This window comes from Acanthochromis polyacanthus, chromosome 7 (genome assembly GCF_021347895.1).
Source record: "Acanthochromis polyacanthus isolate Apoly-LR-REF ecotype Palm Island chromosome 7, KAUST_Apoly_ChrSc, whole genome shotgun sequence".
NCBI classification, from domain to species: domain Eukaryota; kingdom Metazoa; phylum Chordata; class Actinopteri; family Pomacentridae; genus Acanthochromis; species Acanthochromis polyacanthus.
Window position 1 is genome coordinate 34,270,622 of NC_067119.1, and position 22,824 is coordinate 34,293,445.

General features: G+C 40.3%; 2 protein-coding genes across 2 annotated transcripts in view; one reads left to right on the top strand and one right to left on the bottom strand.

The window, feature by feature from the left end:
• The first annotated feature begins 331 nt into the window (after nt 1–331).
• On the top strand, nt 332–4,124 carry LOC110967030 (uncharacterized). The gene is made up of 4 exons (XM_051950684.1): nt 332–3,354; nt 3,502–3,601; nt 3,693–3,819; nt 3,918–4,124. The coding sequence occupies exon 1, from the start codon at nt 335–337 to the stop codon at nt 2,498–2,500; it is 2,166 nt and encodes a 721-aa protein (XP_051806644.1). The 5' UTR covers nt 332–334; the 3' UTR covers nt 2,501–3,354; nt 3,502–3,601; nt 3,693–3,819; nt 3,918–4,124.
• A 2,209-nt stretch (nt 4,125–6,333) lies between these two features.
• nfkb2 (nuclear factor of kappa light polypeptide gene enhancer in B-cells 2 (p49/p100)) overlaps nt 6,334–22,824 on the bottom strand; it is a 38,441-nt gene continuing 21,950 nt past the window's right edge. The window contains exons 6-23 of the mRNA XM_022216535.2: nt 22,500–22,651; nt 21,597–21,709; nt 20,942–21,100; nt 20,546–20,650; nt 20,297–20,385; nt 14,848–14,986; nt 14,415–14,543; nt 13,083–13,274; nt 12,843–12,984; nt 12,618–12,732; nt 11,845–12,052; nt 11,589–11,758; nt 11,396–11,498; nt 11,145–11,314; nt 10,103–10,178; nt 9,784–9,953; nt 8,977–9,088; nt 6,334–7,133 (exon numbers count right to left, since the gene is read on the bottom strand). Of these exons, the coding sequence (XP_022072227.1) occupies nt 7,063–7,133; nt 8,977–9,088; nt 9,784–9,953; nt 10,103–10,178; nt 11,145–11,314; nt 11,396–11,498; nt 11,589–11,758; nt 11,845–12,052; nt 12,618–12,732; nt 12,843–12,984; nt 13,083–13,274; nt 14,415–14,543; nt 14,848–14,986; nt 20,297–20,385; nt 20,546–20,650; nt 20,942–21,100; nt 21,597–21,709; nt 22,500–22,651 (2,415 nt within the window). The 3' untranslated portion in view covers nt 6,334–7,062. The remainder of the gene's footprint in view (nt 7,134–8,976; nt 9,089–9,783; nt 9,954–10,102; nt 10,179–11,144; nt 11,315–11,395; nt 11,499–11,588; nt 11,759–11,844; nt 12,053–12,617; nt 12,733–12,842; nt 12,985–13,082; nt 13,275–14,414; nt 14,544–14,847; nt 14,987–20,296; nt 20,386–20,545; nt 20,651–20,941; nt 21,101–21,596; nt 21,710–22,499; nt 22,652–22,824) is intronic.

Consider the following 22,824-nt stretch of genomic DNA (forward strand, 5'->3'; position numbering starts at 1 on the left):
GTCAATACGTACAACCCAGACCTTCTCCGCGCTTGGAACGCCAACATGGACATCCAGTACGTGCTGGACGAGTACAGTTGCGCCATGTACATGATGTCGTACATGACCAAGCCGGAGCACGAAATGACCGAATTCTTGAAGTCGGTCGTAAAGACGGCGAGGGAATCCGACCTCAACCAGCAGCAGGAAATGAGGAGGATCATGCAGGCCTACGCGAAGCACAGAGAGGTAAGCGCCCAGGAAGTGGTGGCTTGCACGTGCAGCCTCCCTTTGAAAAAGTGCTCCAGGTCTGTCATCTTCCTGTCAACGGACGAAGACGGGATGAAGATGAGCCATGAGTCGGCTGAACGACATGGCACCCGAGTCCGAGGAGGTGTGGATGATGGGGGTACCTAACAAGTTCCTGTTCAGACCACAGACTCGTGAGTTCGAGGGAATGTGTCTGGCCGAGTTTGCGTCGGACTATAGGGTAATCTACGGACGGCACGCTCAACGCAACAGTGCGATTGCCCTCCGCGACAACAAAGGTTACATTGCCAAGAGGACAGCAGGAAGAGAAGCAGTCATCCGATTTGTGCGTTTCTCAGAGACCAAAACACCAGAGAAGCACTTCAGGCGGCTTCTGAAGCTGTACCTGCCACACCAATCAGACCACCAGCTCAGCGACGGAGGTCGCACCACGTACGAAGACTTCTATAAATTTCATCCTGGTGTGAAGCGCATCGTGGACAATAACAAGAAGCGGTACGAGGAAAAAGGCGCAGGCATGGACAAGGCACTCAAACGCGTCGAGGAAGGTCCAGTCCTCAACGCTTGGAACTCCTTTGCACCCGAAGTTGAGGTTGACCGACAGGAGTGTCTTAACCTGCAACAAACTATCACAGAGGACAACGAAGAGGACGCCGTCCCGGACTTTGACGTTGGCTTACCAGCTCCCAGGATCGAGGTGCCTCGGTTGAGTCCGGACTTTGACCGGAAGATGTTTCAGAGTGTGAACGAGACCCAGGCATGCATCTTCTACGCTGTGCGGCACTCTTTCCTCAAGCTTCCTAGGTCCTTGGAGCCGCCATACCAGGGCCTTGGCAATGCACTTGACGAACTTCGAGCATCATTGTCTTCCGTTGAGATTCTCATCATCGACGAAATTTCCATGGTTTCCAAGAAGCTGTTTGCCTACGTCAACTGGCGTTTCCAGCAGCTGAAGGGAAACCGCAGACCTTTCGGCGGCGTTTCCATTCTTGCAGTCGGCGACTTTTACCAGCTACCACCGCTGGGCAGGGCCAAGCCGCTCTGCGTCTATGAAGATACGGAGTTCGATCTCTGGAGAGATCACTTTTCCATTGTCAACCTTACGGAAATCATGCGGCAGAAAGATGACCGCGCTTTTGCCGAACTCCTCAACCGACTGCGAGTCAAGCGCAAGGAGGATCCTTTGAGTCTCGCGGACCGAGAATTACTCTTACAGGCTGTCTCGAATGGTAAGGACCTTCGAGGAGAAACGCTCCATGTATTTGCCACGAACAAGCAGGTGGACAGTCACAACGCAGACACTGTGAGTTCCCTGCTTGAACAACAGATCACCATCGTGGCACAAGATTTTCGAAAGGACGTTACGACAGGAAGGAAGGTCCCCGTGCAAAATGTCACCGGCACAAAAACAGATTTGCCTGACAGCATAGTGGCTGGTGAAGGAGCACGCATCATGTTGATCAGGAATGTCAACGTAGAAGATGGACTCGTCAACGGGACATTCGGGACCATCTTCACCATGGTGACTGAGAACCATGATCCCAAAGCCGTGAGACTTCTTGGTCTCCGGCCGGACAACCCCACAGCAGGACAGACTCTGCGAAAGAAGCTGCTGGGCCCCACGGACGACTTGGTCTACATCGAGAGATCCGAGGAGAGCTTCGGTCGCAAAGGCAGAGTAGTTAGATGCCAGTTCCCCATCAAGCTGGCTTTTGCGTGTACGGCCCACAAAGTGCAAGGCATGACGGTGACGTCGGCTGTGGTGAGCCTGAAACGCGTGTTTCAGCCAGGCATGGCATACGTTGCACTCAGCCGCACCACATCTCTTCAAGGTCTTACCATCACAGACTTTGATGAAAAGAATATCTACGTGGACCCCACCATCACCACAGCTTTGCGGGACATGCGCAGCGCCAGTTTCCAGGGCGTTACTCCCCTGCTGAACTTTGGGAAGTTGACTGACCGACCTCGCAACACCGTGACAGTCATCCACCACAATACTCAAGGGCTTCCATCTCACATTGTGGACCTAAGGGTGCATCACGAACTCAGGTTGGCAGATGTGCTATGTCTTACCGAGACGCATCTGTCAGGGCCCCCTGTATCTCCATCCTTTCATCTGGAAGGATACACCATGTCTGAACGTAGCAGACCGGAATCTTATGATTCAGGTTCAGACATGGCAGCAAAGGCAGGTGGTGGAGTGGCTATATATTACAAAAACACGTTGACTGCAGAGGCTCCAAGATAGACGCATGTCATGGGTTTGGAGTGTTTGGCCTTCAAAGTTGAGGCGCCAGTCAAAATGCTTGTAGCGACTGTCTATAAACCCCCAAATTATGCTTTGCTAAGGTTTTTGCCAAGCCTCAACACCCTCATGAATCACCAACCCATTGTTGTTTGTGGTGACTTCAATGAAGACCTCCTTTCCAGAGGTCACAAAAGCATCAGAGATGCATTTCTGTCCAGAGGCTACACGCAATTGGTTCATGAGTCTACCACAGACAAGAACACTCTGATTGATCACATCTATATTTCTCAGCCAGAAAAATGTGTTCAGTCAGGTGTTCTCCAAAGTTACTAATAGTTATCACAGTCCCATCTACTGTATTTTGACTGACTGAAGCGTCACAAACCACCCAACACACGGCCTGTATATAGTTCAAAGGGGTAAGTATGATTTTCCCTGGCCCCTTTGCGGTTGACCGGGACCCCGAGTTAGGCAGCATCCAGAGACATAGACCTTGGTGCTCTAATCCTCAGCAACTGAGGAATATTACCTCTCTGTTGGGTAAGTAACCTCAGTTAATGTGAGAATTTAAGAGGCTCTCACCAAGGGCACACTGGAGAGACTGTCTCTCTCAGATCGACTGGAAACACCATGAGATCCCCCAGGAAGAGCTAGATGACGTTGCCAGGTATAACATGTCTCAGGTAAGAACACACCATACAATTTTCTGCTTGTTTCCCATGTAATGTGCTCAGTTAGTTTTATCTCAGACTACAGAATGAAGACTCCAGTCCACAAAGCGTTTGGAGAGCCGAAATCCATAGAGAACCCACCTGGACAGTCCCTACGTAATCTCTGACATCGATGATTACAACGTGAGTTTATCGTCTCCATTTTAATCTTCCTACATCTTAATATAACTCATTCATATGTTTAAATTGACACCCAGGTATCCAGCACAGACATCCCCTGTCCCCTGAGAAGAATTGAATTCTTTAAATTGACACCACTTCTCTCTGCAGGTAGTTCACTCGCAAGAACCACCACCCCACCCCCAACCCCCTTTCCCAGACATCCACTCCTCTGGAACATCTCCAGAACCTGCCTACAAACATGTCTCGGGTAAGAAAAAATGTTCAACACAGAGATTTGCTCCATTCATGCAACATGTCAAACTGTGTACAAATGTGCTTGTTTCATCATGTAATTTCAGAATTCAGACTCCACTTTCTGTCATCAAGTGACCAGTGATGCTGCAATGTCGGCCGATGGCCTGGTCCTGGTCCGGTAACGGTTGTAGCTCGATATCTGCTTCACAGCTATGAGGACAGATGTTTCAGGTAAAAACATACAATAGAAATTCGCACTTGCTTAACATATATAAAGTCAAGTCAGTTTAATACAACTGAACTAATGCCTGTTATTTTCTTTTCGACAGAAAAAGAACACTCACTACTCCCAAACAAAATTCACTCTTCAGTTGAAACCTTCACAGATTTCTTGTTTTTTTTTTCCCCCTACACAATGTTGTTCTGGGTTTTTTTCCCATGCTTGCGGGTTATGTTTTAACAAAAATGTGATCAAAATAAGATTTATGTATATATGTTGAAAGTTGTTAAAATTAAAATGTATGTGTATCTGGAAATTCTGCTTTGATGTGTATTTTTTCATGACAATACCATGATGTCTATCTGTGTTTTTTCCGAAAATGTAACATCATACTTTTGTGCTTATGTAGAAAGACAGAGACACTGTCCTATTTGATTAATTAGGGCGCCTATTGTAATGAAACACTCGCACCCAGTGTTGCATGTACAAGCTGCATGTCAGCCTGAAAATCAGTTAAAACTCACAGCTTCACACAGCCTTTACACTAACTCCAATCCAAATGTTGACCACATGAGATCTTCCTGTCTCTGCCTTTCAAAATAAAAACACAGCACAATTTCTAAATAAATGCCTGGAATGGACCGGAAAACGCTGACACATGCCTCTCCCGCGGCCGCCACGGCCCGATGGGCACCAGGCCCGAGCCCCTCCCATGATTTCCGCGAGCGGGAATTGTCCAGTTATTCTTTGTAGCCTCATATTTAGTCTAAACTGGCAAATATGAATCATTTGTATTTTGACAAACTCTTTTTCAGTGTTTTTATGAGAAGCCTTATAAGTGACTCATTTTGTGCATTTGTTTTGTTACAAAAACAGGTATTCTTACTTTTATTTATTATTTCAATCAAACTTTTTTTGAACAAAAAACAAATGAACAAAACTCTGCACATGAACCCACAGAACCAGAACAGAAACAGAACCAAACTCAGTATTCAAACAGTATAAATGTCCTCAGTGTAGGTTGACATTCAGACAAATCAGGAGCCTGAGCTTGGATGGGCTGATACCATTTCTTCTTTCAGTGAATATCTGCCGTGTTTTTGAGAAGATTCTCTCAGATGGAAGAAGCTGTCTCTCCTCCATCACCTTCACCAGGTGGGGCAGACTGAGGCCTTGTCCTTCCTCCAGCTCAGTGGATCGTCTGCTGGTTGGATGAGGGCTTCCTCTAGATATGATCCTCCATTACAACATCAGCTGTAGGATTTCTCCTGAATCATCTCCTGTAGCTCTTCCATCAAAGAGGCTCCACACAGCAAAAGTTTGAGGTTCCTCCTCCACTTGGTCCTCTAATGGTGGAGGTGTCAGGCTGCTGCTGCTGCTCTGATTCTCTGAAGTGTCTCATCAACAGCTCTGTTGTCACTGAAGGCAAGCTTCTTTAATCTAGGATCCAGTAATATGTTTTCTGCGAGGACAGTGTTAAACTCCATACTCCATTAAATACGTTAGGAGTCGGCTCTTCAGATTCACTACAAAGCATTTATTTTATAATCTTAAATTACTAAATTTGGGTTTTTACAAATGGAATACATCAACCTAAACATCCTCATAATTTTTATTTAAACGCCTTTTTTCAATTTGTATTTGAAATCTTTTACCTAAAACCTTGCAAAAATATTTGATTTACAAATTTTGGCATTAGTCTTGGCAATTTATTCATTCCTTTTGATTCTTGATAATGATTATACACTTGTGTACTAAGTTCAGTTTAGAGCCACATTTACTAATTTTTTACAACACTAATACAAGTAGAATTCTGCGTGCATTTCTACCTCAAAGTTTCTATTGACTGTCTTTATGATTTTATAAAAACAAATCATAGTTCTGATGTACTGTCATAATTTTGGCATGAGTTTTGACTTAACTCCTTTTAGTTTAGTAAGTTAATATTAGCTAAGATTAAGTTTTGACTTAATGGTTTGATCATTTCGATCCAAATTTTAACTACTTTTTGATTAATGTTTTTTACTTTTTGATAAATTAATGTCTTACTTTTTGATAAATAAATGTCACAGTTTTGACCTGACATCTCTTAATACCGATTGTGTAGTTTCTTGTAATTTATTTGGACCAATATGGTCTTTTTTATTTACATTTATTTTATCTTTCAACTTTTTACTCATGCAATGGATTAAACTTTACATCTTCCTAATTTCCATTTAGACAATTTTAACTCAAAAACTTCATCTTTTTTATTTATGAGGTCACAATTTTGACATAGTTTTAAATATGTTTTGACTTTGACATTAAACGCTTACTTTTAGACTACAAGTGTGATTCTCAAAGCTGTTCTTTAAAAATATTTGAACTGAAAAACACTGAAATGGCTCATAGATTTCAACTGATGAGTTGTACTTTTTTTTTTTTAAATACATAATTTGTGACTTTGTAAATGTAAAAGCTGTCATTCCATTTGGCTGTGTGTAGTTTGATGTAACTCCTTCATCCCACTGTGACTGAACATGTCATCAATTTTACTTTCAATAAGTCATTTTTATTTTTGTTATTCACAACATGTAACATCTTATACATTTTTTTCCTCAGCACAAATGGTGTTACATAGATTTCATTTCAGCTGAATAAGAAGCTAAAAAACCATTGACAGGTGAGTCACACGGCCTCCTGATGCGTTCCAGACCAGATCGAAAGTTAAAAAATCCAGTTTCCAGAGTGGAGAATATAAAGAAGCAGCTCAGCTCTTCAGGTAAAACCACACAAACATCGAGTGTAAACACAACAGATTTTTTGATTATTTCACCCACAAACACTGAACAGATTATTGATTTAATCGCTCCGTCAACATCACACAGAAATAAACTCTTTCATAAAAACAAAATGACAAAAGTAAAATATAAATTAGTTCAAAAAGGTTGAAAAACTGAAAACAAAGAAAACAGTTTGATGTCTATGATACAACCTCATGGAGATTTTCAGTTTACATCTGCTTTATTTGTATTTTTAGTAAAAACAGGAATGTTAAGTTTTTAAAACTCGACTGATTTTATTTTTGCCTCAAATTCTCAGAATTTCAAAGATTTTAAAAGCCACAAACACGTTTTTGTAAAAGCAAACCGTTGAAGTTCCTGTTTCTGAATTTACAGCATCAGTCCAACTCTGCTGTAAATGAAACCAGTCTCAGTCCTGCTGGATGTTTCAGTCTGCAAGTTCTTAAGAATCCGATATAGGATTCCTGCTTGTCACTGATTGGCCACTGGTGGCTCCTCTTCTTCCATTGGCTGACTGCCGAAGCCGCTGTCGACTGTGGCGTCTGATTGGACAGAAAAATACAAACAATGCGAGTGTGTTTACAGGAAAATAATATTTAAACATCACCAACAGCTGAAAAAGAAGATTTTAGAAATTAATCATAGACTGTATAATAAACATGTACATAGCGCCTGGATCCAAAAATGAAGCCTACAGGGTGACCCAAAAGTTTGGAAAGAAATGAAAAATCTATAATCCAAATAATATAATGTTATTTCAATAAATCAGTACCACAGATATATTCAGAAGAGTAACAGATTAGTATAAAACACACATATTTCGACATGTTCTTGTTTGTTTCTTATATAAAGTTGTGAACGTTTCCACCAACTGGTTACACTGGTATCTTCTGAAATGTATCTTCAATCATGCTTATGAAGGTTCCTCAAACTGGCCAGTAAATGTTGCCTCATAGTACTTTTGGATGTCTAAAAAAATTAAAACTGTCAGATACTTTACCATCAAGAGTTTTGAAATCTGACACTGATGGCCTGCATTTTGAAGTTATGCTCCAGTTATGGACCTTATGGTTCTATTTATTTTCTTCCGAGTTATTGCACTCGGCAAATACTATGCTTTTAAGTTTTTTATTATGCTATAACAAAAATGGGTAAAATAAGAGTGACTTCATGCACCCCCAACTCAAATAGACACTGCAGTTAAACTTTGTTTCCAAACTTTTGGATCACCCTGTACACAAAAGTGTCAAAAACTTGTGATACCACCTCCATCCAACAGGTTCTGACTCCAGAGACCCCAATTCTACACCGGAAAAACAAAAATTTGATAGACTGCTATTGTGTGCATTGCTCTGCTCTCCAGCTCTGCCTTCTGAGAATCTTTTGTCTCTGGCTCCAAAAATCCAAGATGGCAACCAGGAAGTAACAAAATCCTGGCTTCATTTTCTCAATAAAGAAACCAACGGGTCACGTAACAGTAGCTACGTCCATATTTATTATACAGTCAGTCTATGATAACTCAAAACCTGCCAGTGGGTTTGAAAGACATGTTACTACCAAAATGACATCAGTAATTGGAGCCAGAAGTTGTAAAAACAGGAGGAATTATCAAGTTTTCTTGATTTAATCATGTGAAACTTTCACTTTCATCAGCAAGACAACTGGATTCTAGCTTAAAGTCATGACAGTTCATTAAAATCTCTTTATTCTACACGTCTGCAAAAAACAAAACAATTTCCTCTAAGTAGATTCTTTAAAAACTATAAAGTCTGTGTCCCCCACTGCAACTGTGAAACTGTTAGTGACTCATCTGTGAACAACAGGTACATGACAAAAATTCATGGACTTTTGGGCTAAAAAAATGAGCAAAAAGTGAGTCAAAATGAGTTTAAAGTTTAGTAAAATAATTAGTCTGAAAGCCTGTGCATGTAAAAACAGACATGTGTAATTTACAAACTATGCAGCAGTAAATATTAAAATCAGCTTCACTTTCACCAGCTGCAACATTTAACGTGACAATAAATATAATACAGATTAATTCATATTAGTAACTTTTACTTAGTAACTGTTAATACTTTTTTACTTTTATCACATGTCCATGCCTGATTTTTATGTGCATGAGTTTGAGACTAATTAAACACTACCCACATAAAAATGAGTTGAAATTCAACTAGAAGAAAGTTTGTTTCTTGCATTTATCTGCTGTATAACATTTCAAATCCGCTATAGTTACATCCCGAGTTGTCTTCTGTCACATTTCTTGTATTTTCTTGCTCTGGCAGCTTCAGTCAGACTGACTTGCATGTTTAGAAGGTCGTGAACAATAGCAAACGGCACTGAGAATCTTCATTAAGTCAACCCACAGGTGTATTTTTTTTGTGTTACCTGTGCTGTGTTTGTCGTCTCGTAGTTCAGTGTTTCTCAGCAGTCGGACTCCTTCTGTCAGACCGAGAGACTGAAGAGCTTCAGCCAGACCTTCGATTGCACCTCCACCGAGCTGCACGAAAACAAAACACACAATTCGTGAGCAACGGCCGAGCAACGCATTGAACGCAAACCACAATTTACTGATTAATCTCAACATGTTGATGTAACACCCAGAATCGGAGAGCAAAAGGGAAATAAAATGGAATTAAAGTTTAAGCCAGATAAACTCATTATGAGGCAGTGATGTTAATGTTTAATCCAACATTGAGCCTCCAGACAGTTTCAGAGGAGCCTCAGGGAATAGAAGTTTAGAAATTTTACATCAGTTATCTATTGGAAATCACACAGAACAACATAATTATGTCATTTGACTCTTTGAAAAACTCCAAAACCAACATTTATCTTGATCATACACTGATGAAAGGCTCAGAACACACATTTATGTATCTGTGCAGGTTGACGTTACAACAATAATCTTGTGTCTGTTCAGTCTGAGTTACTGTGGCATCAAATACCATAACTGTGTCCCTGTAAGCAAAAACTGAACTAAAGAAGAGTGACAGGAGGCTTCTGGATTAATTAATAAAAATCTATGAAGCAGATGTAACTGTCTATCGACTGCAGTACCTTGTCGTGCCACCAGATGGAGCATCAGATGTATTTTTGGAACAAATTGAGCACTGAAGGTATATTTATACTCCTTGGTGGAATTTATGCCATAGCCTGATGTGCATCTCCTCAGAATGATGCAGGTTGATCTCTAACCTTGTAGTGCTGCAGCAGGTGGTGGCAGGGGATCGGACTGTCCTGGTACAGGTGAGTCAGCGTCATCATGCCCAGCTTCTCTGCCAGCTTCTTCCAGGGAACGTCTCCAACACTCAGAACCTCCACCAGCCGGGACAAAGTCTCCTCGTCCAGCCCCGAAGCCTCCACCTCTGTTTCAGGTTAGAGGTCAGTATTTATTCTGCTGTTGATGTCTCAAACTTAATGTCTGCTTCTGTGTTTGCTGGTCATAGAGTTTAAAAGTGTCTCAGTGAAGTTTTTATTCGTGTTTCTGCTCTGACGTTGACGAAGACAAACTAACCTTCGTTGCTGCTTGGTTTGATCTTTTTGCTGCTGTGACGGCTTGACTTTGGTCTGGAGTTTAACAGGTTCCTCACCTGAAGACACGAGACGAGAAAGTTTAGAGGCAATAAAACATGACAGAAAACAGCTTTTAAACTACAGAATGACGTCTGGTTGAGCTTTCGTCTGCTGATGTTTAGTGTCAGTTTGCATTTTTCTGTGGAGAAGAAAAATACAGAGAACGACTGTGAAAGAGATGCATAATGACTACAGGGAGAAGCAAACAGCCACAAAGAGCTACAAAATGTAAATCTAAGAGTCTGTTGTGGTCGTTTCACGTTTCTTTATATTTTTTCTTCTTTCTGGGTCATTTTCTGGGTCTCTTTGCATTCAGTTCGGTCTGTGGTTGGTCGTTTTTTTTTATCTCTTTGCAGTTGTTTTGTCTCTTTTTGCACATTTTCTGTGGTTGCTTAACATCTCTGGTTGTTTTATGTTTGTCTGGAACCACCAGAGAGACAAAACTGCCACAAAAAGATGCAAAACTTAAAGTCTTTTGGCTTCATTTTGCATCTCTCTGTGATGTTCTGTGTCTTTTTGTGGTCATTTTGCTTGTACCTTTGTTTAAAACCAAGTGACGGAAAATGACCACAAAGAGATGCAACAGGCAAATCTAATCCGTCTGTTGTGGTCGTTTTATGTTTCTTTTATTTTTGGTTTACGTCTTTCTGGGTCATTTTCTTCTAGTTTGTTTTGTTTCTCTTTACACTCAGTTTGGTCTGTGGATGGCTGGTTTTCATGTCTCTGCCGTTGTTTTGCATCTCTTGTGCGTTTTCTATGGTCTTTATATGTTCATCTGTAACCACATAAAACTCACAAAACGATGCAAAACACAGAACCTTCATGTCTTCTGTGGTCATTTTCTATCTGTTTATGTAATTACAGCCACCACAGGGGGCAAAACTTGCATAAAATAGATCGACCATAGAGATACAACATGCTAAACTGAAAGTCTTTTGCAGCCGTTTTGCCATGTCTCATGCTTTTATTTTGAAGACTGTTACCTTCTGACACTTGGCGAGGTCCAGAGCTGTGTGTCCTCCTGCGGGTCTCTTTCGAGCGTTGATCGGCGGTGAGGCGGATTCGTCTCTGGCAGGTTCGTCCTGGTCGTGTTCTTCATCCGATGAGGAGCTGAAGAAGAGCGGCTCATCGTTCTCCATGTTTTTATCGGCACCTGAAGAAGAATCTGCCTTTATTCACCTGTCTGTTGTGTTTTTGTGTGTGATTGTGAATTCACTGTGTTTGTGCATCTCACCTGCAGCGATGAGCATCGAGCAGAGTGTCGGCGAGCCTAGACTGGCTGCCAGGTGCAGCGGCGTGTTTCCTCCGAACGTGCAGGCGTTGACATCAGCCTTCAGCTGGAAACACAAAAGAATTCACAGGTGTGATATCATTGTGTCAGAAGCCCCGCCCCCCTTGTGGATACACCTGATCTGATGGGTCGTTACCTCAGTGATGAGAGTGCAGGCCATCTTGAACAGGTTTTCTCTGACGGCCAGGTGGAGTGCCGTGTATCCACTCTTCTGCTCGGGGGCGTTGATTTTGGCTCCGCCCTCCACCAGCAGACGGAGGCAGCGCTCGCCATCCCTCCTCACAGACAGGTGCAGCGGGTGGAGACCTGATGGAGACAAACAACATTTCAGTCTTTTAGTTTTAAATCTTGGAACTGCAGGTGCTGCAGGGGAGTGGAGCTCCTCATCTCACCGTGGTAGTCGGGGGTGTTGACCAGGTGGGCGTGGCGTTCCCCCAGGTGAGCCAATAGGAGGCGGAGCGTGTTGTGGTCTCCAGCCAGCGTTGCCAGGTGGAGGGGGCTGCGACCATCTTTGTCGGGCAGACTGGGGTCGGCACCGGCCCTCAGCAACACCTCGACCACCTTCACCTGCCGGGTGATGACAGCCAGGTGTAGAGGAGTCTGCAGAGGGGGAGAACTCAGGTGAGACACGTCATATGCAACAGTTAATATGCAACAATTAAACCATTATTCATAGCAAGAAACTAAAGCTTTCAACTCTCCAATGATACTATTTATCTATAATGTAATCTTGTGTTGAAACAACTGACTGCACTTAAGCTTACGATTGTGATGTTTCAGGAAAAAAAAAAAATCACTTTATCCTCCAAGTTTTATTTAAAAATTGACCAAAATTTTACTTTTTACACTAACCCGATTCTGTAAATAATGGAAAGTTCTATGTTCTTCCAAACTTTTTTTTATTCCAGGTTTTCATTTTTTTCCTTTTGTAAAATAAGTAATTCTAATTTCTTTATATATTTAAATTTCTTTAGATATAATTTGGCACTGTAACTGTCATGATGCACAGAAGACATTTCTAAGTTTCTCTATGTCTAGTCATCGCTGTTCTGTTTCCATTGCAGTGAAAAATAAGCCACAGTGAGTGCAAAGCAGCCAGAAGTTTCTTGCAGTTCAGAGGGTTAACTGTGCTAAGATGCATTGTTTGGACTGGTAAAGTTTCTACCTGTTGGAGGTGGTTGGTCGTGTTGAGGACGATCTGCTGCTGGCTGCTGAGCAGAGTGTGAATCAGCTGCTGGATCACAGCTGTCTGCTGGTGGATGATGGCCAGATGTAACGGACTGTGAGGAAACAAAAAAACAGCGTGAAAACAGGTTTCAAATTAAATTCAGACGATTTTGTGCAACTTCAGATGAACCAGCTGATAAAAGTGAATGAAATGAAGACTGACGTGTCTCCGTTGCTGTCCTGGATGCCACAGAGGTGTCTCTGGATGGCCAGAAGGACCCGAGCATCTCCAGTGCTGCAGTACTGCAGCAGGGCGGCGGCGGTTTGTCTGGCGCTCTGAGAGGCTCTGCTGTTCAGGGTGGCAGCTGGAAACAAAAAAGTCAAGCTAACAGTCAAACATCATCAGCAAACATTTTGATAAAACAACGCAAGTTTAACGTTTTACAGTCAGAGTTTACCGTACCGATCTGAAACAGCTGCTGCTGCAGCGGTGAGCCTGTCTGTCCGCTCAGTTGTTGCTGGACAAAGCCTGCCTGAGGGGCAGAGCCTGACATCTGAGCCCCTCCCCCTCCACCAAAGCTGGAGAAACCTCCAGTATAAAAGCCTCCAGTTCCTCCACCTCCAACTCCGTTCATCTGCTGGTGGAACTGGAATCCTGTAACAACAAAGCATCAAATGTAAGAAGAATGATTATATAAAATAAAACCCGTTTCCAAATTCACATAATGTGATTTAAGTTAGTTAAAGTAGGATTCGACACAATAAAAGCATGACTAAAAGGAACTAAGAATTCCACATAATAAATGTAACTATTAACATAATAATTAACATAATTTTAGACAATAAAAGTCTGATCCCAAAAGAGGTCAAAGCAAAGTTTGTACACAATAAAAGCCTGATCCTATGGAGCCAAAATCAAGATTAGAATCTTGAAATCTTGAAAATAAAAGCACAAAACTAAGCAGTTATGGAAGATTATAAACAATAAAAGCATGATTCCTAAGCAGTTAAAGATTGATTCTAGAAAATAAAACTCTGATTCAAAGCAGCCAAAGTAAGATTCTACATGATAAAACCTAATACAAAGGAGCTTAGGATTCTAGGAAAAAAAGCATGATTCTATGGATCCAAATCAAGATTCTGCTTATGTTCCTGAGCAGATAAATACTCTAGACAATAAAAGCACAATGCCAAGCAATTAAAGCATGATTCTATACAATAAAAGCTACATCCTAAGGTATTAAAGCGTGATTCGAGATGATAAATACATAATTCCTAAGCAGATAAAGCATGATTGTACACAATAAGAGCATGCTCGCAAGAAACTAAAACGTACAATCCCAAGCAACAAAAGAAAGATTCTTGACAATAAAAGTATGATTCCAGTCAACTAAATTTAAATACTACACAATAACAGCACAATCCCAAACAACAAAAGCATGATTCTACACAATAAAAGCATGCCTGCTAGCTGTTACAGATTTTAGACAACTAAAGTGTGATTTCTAACAGGTAAGACATTAATTCTAATAAAGCGTTTTCCAAAGAATTTCTTTTTTACTGAGTAGATCAAGAACATAAATACTTCAAAGAGCATCTACATGGCTTATTAAGCTTAAAGTTGGCTGACATGGTCGCCGAGTAAGAAATTTAGAAGTTAACCACGATGCTGTGAAGGATCAGTTTGCCACATTAGTTAATTTTGCAGCATATATTCTTCTTTTCCATGTTACTTTTTGGAAATCCCCACCTCTAATGCTGTTGTTGATGCCTTATGTCAAGTTAAAATTCCTACCTCCTCCTCCTCCCCCAGCTCCTCCTCCTCCAAATCCTCCAGCTCCTCCACCTCTTCCTCCTCCTCCTCCTCTCCAGTTTTCATAGTGAGGCAGCGGCTTCTGCTTCTTCCTCAGCACCTCCTCTTTGTCTGAAACAGAGCAGAAGATTGACACTAAAGCTTTAAAGCTCATAAAAGTACAAGTGGGACGACGGTGTTATTTTCTCTCCATCCATTTGTCAGTTTCATGATTCTGCGGCATCACAAACAACAGAGTGAGTAGGTGAGGACTGAAACTTGGTGCATGTCGACCGTTTCCAATGAGGGAAACCCCAAAACTAAAACGAGCTTCAACCCCAAAAATAAACATCTTCCTGGCAGCCTCACTGGAGTTTTTCTAATTTACAGGTAGCAGATCATTAAAATGTCTTGATGCAGGGACACTGGTGCTCACCTTGGACCTGGGGGATGTAGGTGAACTGTTTGGGGTCGCTGCTGTCACCGGCCTTCTTCCTCCTCAGCTGCAGGAAGACGGTGACGGGTCGCTCGATCTCTGTGCTGTGATAGGCTGGCGTTTTGAACACAATGGCATACTGAGGACAGAGGAAAAATTGTATGAGAGTGATGCAAACATACCTCTATGCAGTAAAGGCCTATTTGAGCTGCACCCTGTAAGCTCAGGTAGTTGTTGTTCCATTGTAGCCTGTATTTGTTCACAATTGTCAAATTTGTGCATTTAAAAGCAGCCAAATTAGCTATTAGCATCTCTTGTTGCTATGCTATGTACCCACAGTTGTAAAAACAGATCTACATAATGAAACACTGAAGAAAACCTAAAAATATTAACATTCTTCACCAGGTTCTGAACCTGGAAGTGTTTGTTTACTTTCTGTTTTAGCTTTAAGTGTAAAATCTCATCAAAACAAGGATTTAAATTCCAGGAAACAAAGCAAATATTTTACCAAAACTATCCTAAGAACAATTTTCCATTTAAACAACAAATATTTCATTCATTTAATGGCTGCAGCTTCTCAAATATGAGGATTTGCTGCTTTCTCACAAACAAAATAGTTGAAAATGAGCAGCTACAGCAGTAAAATGTTACTTTACATGAATGCATCAGTACTGACAATCCAATGTTATAATATGTTACTTATTTTTTCTGATTATACAAAATATCTGTACACCATTTATCAGAGCTTGAAACTGTAAAAACAGTAATAATTGTCAGATTTTTAACTTTCCGACTATGTAATCTACAGGTTTTATTTTAAAAATAATCTCCAAAAACAAGTTGTTTTCACCAGATTCTGTAAAAAACTGAAAATTCTGTCTTCCTAGATGCAACCATGGAGTCATAATTGACTGAGATGCGAACCGACATTTTGCTTTACCAAATGTAGATTGATCCAGTCCTAGAAATAAATACACAAATTACCCTTTTTTGTTTGTTAAAAATTATAGTGAGCCTTTTATAAAACTTCATAATTGCTGCTGTTTTTAAAGATTAGTGCCTTCAATAGATCTGTTTAGGTTTGTGGAATAAAACAAGACTAACTGAGGGCAGCCAGGATTCATTTTAAACCAGGATCAAATTATGATTTATAGAATTCTGTCACACAAAAGCTTGTTTCAAAGATTTCACTTGATCCTTTCCTTAAATATTTCCTCTCCAACCTGGATTACTGTTACTCTAAAATTTCCACTGCAACAATGATCTCGACTCAAAGTCCCTTTTTACTTAGCTAAGCAGTTTCCAAGATCAAGAAATAATTTTTAAAGCTCAACAGTTAAACAGTTATTTGTCTGTTTCTTTTGAAGCTCGTCATGAGATGGTTAGCTTAGCACTGAGACTGGAAACAGGATGAAGATGTTGCCTGCATAATCCACAAACCAGCAGCTCTAAGCACTAAAGTTAGAACTTTCATGCAGATTAAAATGTTATTTCACAGCCTTACAAGCTCATTCAGATCAGATATCAGATCAGATAATTATCTGATCCAAAAAAATGCATCTTCTAGCTGGAAAATTTGTGGTACATGTGTGTGATGAATATATTTTACAGTGCTTTGTTTGTACTACAGAGGAAAAAACTCTGCATTTGTTTCAGCTCTGCAGACACTTTGTTAGTGAATGAAAGATTTATTTACACACGTGGACAAAATTGTTGGTACCCCTCAGTTAAAGAAGGAAAAACCCACAATTCTCACTGAAATCACTTGAAACTCACAAAAGTAACAATAAATAAAAATTTATTGAAAATTAAATAATCAAAATCAGCCATCACTTTTGAATTGTTGATTAACATAATTATTTAAAAAAACAAACTAATGAAATAGGGCTGGACAAAAATGATGGTACCCATAACTTAATATTTTGTTGCACAACCTTTTGAGGCAATCACTGCAATTAAACGATTTCTGTATTTGTCAATGAGCGTTCTGCAGCTGTCAACAGGTATTTTGGCCCACTCCTCATGAGCAAACAGCTCCAGTTGTCTCAGGTTTGATGGGTGTCTTCTCCAAATGGCATGTTCAGCTCCTTCCACATATGTTCAATGGGATTCAGATCTGGGCTCATAGAAGGCCACTTTAGAATAGTCCAACGCTTTTCTCTCAGCCATTCTTGGGTGTTTTTGGCTGTGTGTTTTGGATCGTTGTCCTGTTGGAAGACCCATGACCTGCGACTGAGACCAAGCTTTCTGACACTAGGCAGCACATTTCTCTCCAGAATGCCTTGATAGTCTTCAGATTTCATCGTACCTTGCACACTTTCAAGACACCCTGTGCCAGATGCAGCAAAGCAGCCCCAAAACATTACTGAGCCTCCTCCATGTTTCACCGTAGGGACAGTGTTCTTTTCTTCGTATGCTTGCTTTTTGAGTCTATGAACATAGAGTTGACGTGCCTTACCAAAAAGCTCCAGTTTGGTCTCATCTGTCCAAAGGACATTCTCCCAGAAGCTTTGTGGCTTGTCAACATGCATTTTTGCAAATTCCAGTCTCGCTTTTTTATGAGTTTTTTTCAGCAGTGGTGTCCTCCTTGGTCGTCTCCCATGAAGTCCACTTTGGCTCAAACAACGACGAATGGTGCGATCTAACACTGATGTACCTTGGCCTTGGAGTTCACCTTTAATTTCTTTGGAGGTTGCTCTGGGCTCTTTGGATACAATTCGAACGATCCGTCTCTTCAATTTGTCATCAATTTTCCTCTTGCGGCCACGTCCAGGGAGGTTGGCTACTGTCCCGTGGGTCTTGAACTTCTGAATAATATGAGCCACTGTTGTCACAGGAACTTCAAGCTGTTTAGAGATGGTCTTATAGCCTTTACCTTTAAGATGTTTGTCTATAATTTTTTTTCGGATGTCCTGGGACAATTCTCTCCTTCGCTTTCTGTTGTCCATGTTCAGTGTGGTACACACCTTTTCACCAAACAGCAGGGTGACTACTTGTCTACCTTTAAATAGGGAGACTGACTGATTATGAGTTTGGAAACACCTGTGATGTCAATTAAATGACACACCTGAGTTAATCATGTCACTCTGGTCAAATAGTTTTCAATCTTTTATAGAGGTACCATCATTTTTGTCCAGGCCTGTTTCATTAGTTTGTTTTTTTAAATAATTATGTTAATCAACAATTCAAAAGTAATGGCTGTTTTTGATTATTTAATTTTCAATAAATTTTTATTTATTGTTACTTTTGTGAGTTTCAAGTGATTTCAGTGAGAATTGTGGGTTTTTCCTTCTTTAACTGAGGGGTACCAACAATTTTGTCCACGTGTGTATGTGAAGTTTTGTGTCAGTCTGAAGGAATTCCCCCGTTCAGCTCAGATAACAGACGAGCTGCTGTTTTCTTGTGCTGCTTTTATGGTTTCAAAACATTTATCTTTCCGGGACCAAACTGACACAATGAGAGTGCTGTGCTTGCGCTAGCCATTCACCACTTCGCCATAGGCGAAGCCTTCCTCAGGATGGCGAAGCCATTTTTAGCATGTTTAGCCATGGTGGCGAAGCTAATTTTGCCTAATAAATGTGAAAAAAGGGTTAACTTAGGGCTGCACAATTAATCAAATTTTGAAATAAAAATAGTCCAGATGCAAATTGTATGTGAGTAACTTTTTTAATTAAAATGTTGAAATAAACTGAAGCAATATTGAACATAATTTTAGGCATCAAAATGCACCAGAATGCAGGAAAAGGACTCCATTTTTTCAAAATTTTGCGCGTCGCAGTACAGATACTGAAAAAGTGTGGCTAAACAAAATTCTAGCACTTTAGCCACAGTGGCTAGAGACAAATTTTCCCTAGTGCAAGCACAGGAGTGTGATTCATTTACACAGTACTGGCCAGAATAAACACATAAACTGCAGTGCTGCAGTCAAGACAAAGCTGATGCAGCGCCGGACAAAAAGCAGTTGAGCTCGAGACCAAAAAGAATCAAGTCCAAGTCACAAGTGCAACAGATGTCAAGTCAAAACTGAGTCAGAGTCCAAAAGGAGTCGAATCTGAATCCAAAAGGATCTGAGTCCAATTTAAGATGGACTCCAAAAGCAGTCCAGTCGCAACTGAGACGAGCTCAAAACTTATCAAGTCTGTGTCCGAGTCAAGTCTAAAAGGAGTCAAAACCAAATCAAAGTCCAAAAGGAAATCCGTCAGAATCAAGATAGAGTTCAAAGGTTCGTGTGTTTGAGTCCAAATCAACACAAATCTAAAAGTAATTCAGGTAAAGTCGAAAAGAAATTAAGTCTAACACAAGATAGAGTTCAAAAGGAACTGATTCGAAACTGAGTGAAAGTTAAAAAGGTATCAAGTCAAGAAAGAGTCCAATAAGAGTCAAAACCAAGTATGTATCTAAAATGAGGGGATTCAGAATTAAGATGGAGTCTAAAAGAAGTTGAGTTTGACTCCAAAAGGAGTCCATAACTAGTCCAAGTCAAAAAGGAGTTGAGTCAGAATCAAGATGGAGTCCAAAAGGAGTCGAATCAAAAACTACTTATGACAAACTAGACCGAGTCCAAAAGCAGTCAAAGTTGAAGTAAACACTAAGTCCAAAAGGAGTCAAGACTGATCAAGCAGAAGTCAAATTCAAGACGAGGCTGAGTGTTTAAAAAAAAAAAAAAAAAAAAGAGTCCAAAAGAAGGTGAGTCTGAGTCAAAATGGAGTTCAAAGGTAGTCAAGTTCAAGTCAAGAACAAGTCAAGACCGAGTCCAAATAGAGTCTAGTCTGAGTTAAGGCTGAGTCCAAAAAGAGTCAAGTCTAAGTGGAGTTGAAACCAAGACAATATGAAAAGACTGAAGGCCAAGTTAAAAACAAACTCCTAAACAAGTCAAGTCAAGACAAGACAAATCCGAAAAGAGTCCAGTCTGAATCTAAAAGGAGTTGAGGCCAAGTCCAGAAAAACTCAATACACAGTCCTAAAACAATTGAGTCAAGGCCAAGTCCAACAGGAGTCATGAGTGAGATTCAACTTCTTGTCAACATGGATTTGACTGTTTTACACTGAGTCGAGATGGAATTCAAATGCTTTCAGCTCCAAGTCAAGTCAGAGTCCAAAAGGAGTCAAACAAAAAGGAGTCTAAAACAAGTTAAATCAAAGTCAGAAAAATCCAAAAGGTGTCGAGTCTGAGTCCAAAAGAGAGTCTGACTCAAAAAGTCCCCCAAAAAGGAGTCAGGTCTGAGTCGAGATGGAGTCTTACCAGTTCGATCTGGTTGAGTTCAAAACAAAGAAGAAAGTTTCCTGTTCAGTCTGAGAATAAAAACAGAACCATATTCCAGTACTGCAGCACAGTAACAAAGCTGGTGTTAATCAAACTCCCTGATTTAAGTCTGAGATCATAAAAGAAAACATCTGGAGACCCAAGGCGGCCTCAAGTGCTGCAGCCAAATAGACAAACTCTTTGTACCTGTTTGTGAACGTCGGTGGGTGAAAAGTCTCCGTATGCCTCCCAGCATCCCTCTTCATCCTCTTCATAGAAACGGATCTCAATGTCATCTGAGGAGTGAAGCACAGGGGCATGATGGGACTTTTCTTCAGCTTAAGACAACAGTCACAAGACTCAGAACCAAAATGGAGAACCATCTTTCCAACAACTTTTAACATAAATCAGCTTTTTATCTCTGCCCAAAACATGAGAAAGGACAAATGTTTTCACCTTTTTGGACTTTGTCGCAGAGCAGAAAGATCTCGTCTCCTCCGAGGACGGAGCCACAAGTTTTATCCATCCGAGAGATCTTAAGGTTTGAGGCGTTTGGTGACTCTGTAGGTGAAAGGAACCAGATCATTCAAACAAAAGGTTAGAAATGAGGCATTCAAGAACTGTTGGAAAGTTGTAAACATGACAATTCTTTCCATTTTTACAGTTTCTTGGTCTGATAACTCGTGTACTTTTGGCAATTTTTGAAATATAACACACTTTTCAAAACTGTCAACAGGTTTTGGGGTTAAACAAAGTGTCAATGTGTCTAAAATGATAAAAATAACTGCAACTAGATGGAGCTAACGAACTTTGCCTCCTGTTTACAGATTGATGCTGATGTTGTGGACTCACTGCTGTCGTAGATAGGGTTGGAGACAACGGGTTTCAGCGCTCTGGTAAAAGCTCCGTTACTGTCCTGCAGGTACGCGGTGAACTTCAGCCTGACGATGTTCAGGTCCATCACCTTCCCGAGCTCCTTGGCCTCCTTTTGGATGGACGTCTCCTCTGAATCTGCTCCAAACATCGACAAATGATTCCTTAAATTCTACAAATCTATGATCTTGATGATTATAAGACATTGAAGTGCAGCTAATAAACTCTTTGTAGTGTTTTGAAACATCTTTTAGCTATTTACCCCCCAAAAACCCTCAGAAACAATTTTTTTTCTTCATTAATTTTTATTGATCTCTTAATCTCCTGGCTACAAATTTATTTATAACATACTAAATCCAAATATTTAGTTGATATCTCTAAAGTATGGCCATTCTACATAAAGAATACTTTTAGCTTTGGTACTTTCAGTATATTTTGATTGCAATACTTTTGTACCTTTACTTATGTACAAAATTTGGATGCAAGACTTTTATTTGCAAAGAGAGTATTTTTACATTGTAGTACTGATGCTTTTACTCAAGTATCTGAATACTTCTTCAACCACAGCACTTTTGCATCAGACATATGATAAAAACACTGAGATTTTACCCCAAAATCATTCAGGTGTGTTTACCTGTCAGGTGACAGTGAGCTCCTTTCTGTCTTTTCCTCTCTTCTCTCAGCCTCCTGGTCAGAACCTCGACGACACCTTTCTTGGTCACATGGAGGATCCCCAAATTACTAAATCTACAGCAAGAGACACCAACAATAGACATCATAATCCATATTTTATAGTCATAATATAAACTTTATTATAACTGCCTGTCTTCATACTGTTTTAAAAATGTCATAATGAGCAATACACACAAAAAATCATATTTACTGATTTTTACATAAATTCTGTATTTTTACATGTATATTTATGCTGTTAAATTTGTCTTTAAATTTGATCCAACAATGTTTTAAACACTGTTCAAAGACTCACAGTAACTAATGGTAAATTCATTATAATATTTATCATATTTGTCAGCTTCATCCAGTTTTATTTTTTAACTATGCAAATGTGATACTTCTTTATATTATGTAGACATCGTTCACTTCAACTCTCAGAACCTTAAATCACGCCACGAGGTTTAAAGGTCATTATTATCAATCATCATTATTATCATTATTAAATAGTTTTAAAATCTTTAAAATGACTGTTTTGTTAGGTACTATTTTAGTTTAGTTTAGTTTAGTACTATTTAGTTTAGTTTTTTTATGGACCAAGGACGACAGATGGAAATTAGCATGATGCTAAATCTGGTGTAGCCATCTTTTTAATGTAACTGCACGCGGTCCTTTTTTAAATAAACTAAACTAAACTAAACTAGTTCCTCAAGATCCTCAAATTTTTTAAAGCCTGACAAAAGTTAAACTCATTGTTTCTTGGACTGAACCTGTTTTTAAAAAAAATGAAACTCTGCTTTCCCTCTTTGGAGCTTTAGGATGCTGTTTTACATTTCAGGTTGACGTGAAGATGTGACTGGATACTCACGAGGCGGTGAGGTCATTTGGGCCGATGTCGAGTGTGCATGTGCCATTCTCGGTGCAGTGACGTCCAACCAGACTGTGGGCGTGGACGCGAGGAGGGTCAGAGTGGGTCACCAGCTGGACCTCTACCCGGGCATGACCCATGTAATTATTGATCTGAGATGCAGAAAGGAAACATCACAATCTGTATGATTTCACTGATTTTAGATAACTATTTAGCAATTAGTAACAGGAGGCTGCAGGATTTCATTCCTATTCATGTCTCTAGGGGGCGGCAGATCAGATGTAAAAACAACATCTGATATTATAATATGAGCCCGTGAAGTAAT